This window comes from Triticum dicoccoides, chromosome 7A (assembly GCF_002162155.2).
Source record: "Triticum dicoccoides isolate Atlit2015 ecotype Zavitan chromosome 7A, WEW_v2.0, whole genome shotgun sequence".
In the NCBI taxonomy this organism is placed as follows: Eukaryota; Viridiplantae; Streptophyta; class Magnoliopsida; order Poales; family Poaceae; genus Triticum; species Triticum dicoccoides.
The window spans coordinates 140669164-140673520 of record NC_041392.1 but is presented as its reverse complement, the minus strand read 5'-3'; the positions used below and the strand labels follow the sequence as shown (position 1 = coordinate 140673520).

The following is a 4357-nucleotide window of genomic DNA, read 5'->3' as shown; positions in this document are numbered from 1 at the left end:
AGCACATAGACGGGTCCCTGCCCCCGCCCGCCGCCAGACCGGTGAGCGGAGGAGGAGGGGACCGACGCCCTCAACGGTGTAGAGCGGTTGGAACGGTTGGAGCGGTGGCGTCCCTTTCGCCCTGCTTATCGCAAGAGGAGAGATAGATCTAACTCACACACCGTAGCATCACAGATAAATCTTGTGTCAACCTCACCAATTTTTCTCCAACAAGAAGCATGACTCGCTCGATCCCGTTCGAGCGTGCCACGTTTATGTTGAAAGGCCTGCGATCCCGTCACGTTTCAGCTTCAGAGTCACTCACCCGCTCGCCTCAGCCCGGCCTGGGAATGCAGGCCGCGTTTTTCATCCCCGCTGCACCGCAAAAGGCACGCGCCCGCAACAAAAGGAGAAAGACTTTCCGGTCCTCTCGCCGACCACTTCACCCCTCCACTGTTACACTCAACTCTGTCTCCCTCCCCCTCCCTCCCCACACCCCTCCTCCTCCCCTACCGAGACGCCCTCCACAGATCCAAACAGCATCACCACCATCGCCACCGCCACCACCGCCGCCGCGGCCCGGTAAGCCTCCTCCCTCCCGGCCACCTCGCCGCCCCGTCTCCTCACCACGCCGTCAACGTTATTCCCCCTCCCGGCCGGCCCGCGAATCCTCGCCAAGGCGGGGGACGAAAGAAAAAGACGGGTCTCTATCTTATTCTTATTCGCCTCCCCTTCTCCTTTCGCGAAAGAACAAAAAAATCATGGATGGAAAGGCCGGCCGAGCTTTTGCGTTCTTTCTCGCCATCATATCCACGCCTTTCGCCGCCCGTGGAGACCGGAGCAGCCTGTGGAGACCGGAGTAGTATATAGATTAGCGCCGCCAATTACCGCGCCGGGTGTCCCCCCGCCGCCGCTTTCTCGAATTCCTCGTCTCTGGCGGAGGCGCCGCTTTAGATCTGCGCGCGTCCTCCTCTCTCCTGGTACTCGCCGGTTGGTGTGTGTGTGAGGTGATGTTTAACAAAGTTTAATTCCATGGCCGGCTTTTGGTTGGTGCTCGCATCTTGCTGCTGCTGCTGCTACGCGTCTGGTTCTTGGATAGGTTTCCTGATTTGGGTCCTCGCTCCCAGTGACCGGCCCGCTTTGCTCCAAGAGGGGGTGCTATTTTTGGTGCCCGCGTGCGGTGCTCTAGGTGCTCTGCCATATCTAGCCAGCCTCTTGGACTGGCAAAAGAAAGTTCATGTTTCCTCCTCCTCTCCCGGCCATCTCGGTTCGAGCTCATTTCTTCCTCTAGTTTTGTTGCAGCGTGCGACTTCTTTCTTTGCAGCTCAGGGGAAGCTTGCAAAAAAATGTAATCGTCTCGGTGTTTTTTTTTCCTTGGAATTTTATCGTCCTCGTCGCTGTGTTTTATTTTTATGTACCTTGGTAGCTGCTCCTTTGTGGTGGTCTTGAAATACTGGCAACTTATCATCTCGAAATAAATATTGATTATCTGGATTTTGTTTCATAGTATAGGAAAGCACATTCGTACTGTCAATATGAGTTACCATGAAATTCTGAATGTGCTACTTCAAGCCTTCAACTGTGTGAGCTAAGGAGATTTTACCAAAGAGTGATGTATCATTGTTCCTGAAACAGGTGGATCATACAACTTGCATGATCAGTCCTGGAAGGATCAGGGATGGAAGAGCACCGTGAGGAAAGATGCTGGGAGGACCTATTGCCGGATGCCCTGGGACTCATCTTCCGCAACCTCTCCCTCCAGGAGATGCTCACCGTGGTTCCCCGGGTTTGCAAGTCCTGGAGCCGGGTGGTCTCAGGGCCCTACTGCTGGCAGGAGATCGACATCCAGGAGTGGAGCCAGCAGCAGAACAAGCCTGACCAGCTCACCCGTATGGTTCATACGCTTGTCACCCGCAGCGGTGACTCGTTCCGCCGCATTAGCGTGTCCGGGCTTCCCAACGACTCGTTGTTCACCTTCATCGCGAACCAGTAAGTAGTTTTCTTTTGTTAAAATCATTTTTGTGTTGGATGATACTTTCCTGATGAGATTTGATAACCTAGATGGGAACGGTATTCTTTTATTAGTAGTTGTGGACCATTAGCTGGTGGAAATGTGCATGTTGCTGGAGTACTTCTTCAGATTGGATAGCATCCTTGCCTAATGCATGAGAGCTTTCGTGCGGAGTATGGTTTGCGTTGTGACAAGGTGTAGTGGCAGGTGAAATATCATGGCTGTGTGATTGCATTATAGGAGCTGGATTACTAAGGCGGTTAGAGGGAGGAGGGGGGTGAGGGCGACGGAGAGGAGGGGCGGGAAGCAAGAGAGTGGTGGCCACGGTAGACAAAAGGGCGCAAGCGGTGTGTGTAGGGTGTGTAGGGTTTTAGCGCCTGCCGTAAGAAAATGAACGGCGGAGATCGGCTGGATGACATGATCGGACGATCTAGGGCCCAAATCTCTGAGAAATGACGCAACATGGGCATGAATGATAATACGTCTATTCATTAGAGAATCATGTGCTAATGAATATAAACAAGTATTACCTTATATGTAACATAATTGATTCCAAATTTACCTGCCTTGCTTCTGTATTTGTCTTTACACAATAAGGTCAGCTCTATTGTCGCTGAATTCAATCATTTATAAACAATTGTGCGTACATTTTAATAGTTATTTTTGTAAAGGCTCGTAAACTATTGATTCAATTGCATAAATGCAAACGGAGTAGTATCATTCCAGTGCATCAATCCATAAATACAGGGTTATAGGTGATGGTATCAAGTTGCTAGCACAATAATACTCCTCTTGCTCAATCTGTTTTCTGATAGTGATGAATGTTGTGAACATGGTGCCATATCCTGCACATGTGTGCAATGCAGAAGAACATGTTCAAAATGGTATCACCAACCGCCCCCCAACTCTATACAATGCTCCACTGCTCCCTGGCTCTGATCTATTTTCTGACTGTACTAAATGTTAGGAACTCAGTTCATAGCCGCGATTAATAGCATTTAATCGAGCAGGTTGTGTCCATTTCGAAATATTTGTGTTACATTCCAATTATAGACCCTACTAAAACAAGGGTTATCTATCATAGTGGTATCTAGTGTATTATACTTCTGTTTACCTGTGATCCTATCCATAATATTTGGTTCAACTGTACTGACCCTACCGTGTTTGATTTTCTAAGCGCGCGATCTCTCAAGACCCTGGAGCTTCCTCGGAGCGAGATCAGCGACTGCATCGTGGAAGACGTCGCGCAAAGGCTGTCCAACGTCACGTTCCTGGACGTCAGCAGCTGCACCAAGATCGGCGCCCGCGCCCTGGAGGCGTTCGGCAAGAACTGCAAGTCCCTGGTGGGGCTCCGGCGGGTGATGCACCCCATAGACGTCGCCGGCAAGGTGTGCCAGCACGACGAGGCCCGCGCCATCGCGTGCAGCATGCCGAAGCTCCGGCACCTGGAGATCGGGTACATGCTGATCGCGACCAACGCGGTGGTGGAGATCGCGTCCCGGTGCCGCGACCTCAGCTTCCTGGACCTGCGCGGCTGCTGGGGCGTGGACGACAAGCTGCTGCAGGAGAAGTACCCGGGGCTCAAGGTCCTGGGCCCGCGCGTGGACGACTGCTACGAGAACAGCTTCCTGGAGGAGTGCTCCGACGACTCGGACGACGACTCCATCTACTCGTGGGAGGAGTTCATGGACGACGAGGACTACTTCGCCGCCGCCGGGAGCGACGAGGACGAGGAGGCCCTGTGGGCCGACGGCCACGCCCTCGAGGGGCTCGAGGTCAGGTTCTACGGCGGCGGGTTCGGCGAGGGCGCCTTCGCCGGGATCGACTGGCCGGAGTCTCCATGAATGAACCAAGCCTTCCTCATCATCAATAAGCCGTCAAGAGAAGTGAAGTCTGTCTGCCTGCTTGCTTCCTCCTGCTGCTGCTCCTGCTGCTGCTGTCTTTATTATAGCATGCTTCAGCTCTGAAGCATCTTCTTCCGTGTTCGTGTGCTTGTAAAAATTGTGTCAAATTGTGTTATGTTTAGCTGCTTGCAGATATTGGCCCGGATGTTGTGTGAGTGAGCTTGTCTGGAATGTAAAGAACCTGTGGTGCTTAAAACATGGAGCAACAAATCATCAATATGAACTGTTGAGAATACTGCTGCGTGTAGTAATTTTTCGTTTTTGGATTACGAGTGGCCGGCTGCTGCCAGGTGCGATCCCATCGGCGGGCCGTGGAGAAGACGTGACCTGACCTGGTGGTGGTGGCAGGAGCTGCTGGAGAAGCGGCGGTAAAAGGCTCTGGGCTCCTCTGATGCGGGTGCATGCCATGGCAACGCCCAGACCCCAGAGCCAGCCAACAGTGCAGGGCCAGTCGGCCGGCCGG

The 4357-nt window shown here is 52.8% G+C and overlaps 1 protein-coding gene across 1 annotated transcript; it reads left to right on the top strand.

Annotated features, from left to right (window-relative positions):
- Positions 1-412: 412 nt before the first annotated feature.
- Positions 413-4129, top strand: LOC119329428 (F-box protein FBW2-like). The gene is made up of 3 exons (XM_037602471.1): positions 413-561; positions 1615-1968; positions 3168-4129. Exons 2-3 carry the CDS (start codon positions 1658-1660, stop codon positions 3832-3834), a joined length of 978 nt encoding a protein of 325 aa, XP_037458368.1. The 5' UTR covers positions 413-561; positions 1615-1657; the 3' UTR covers positions 3835-4129.
- Positions 4130-4357: the final 228 nt, after the last annotated feature.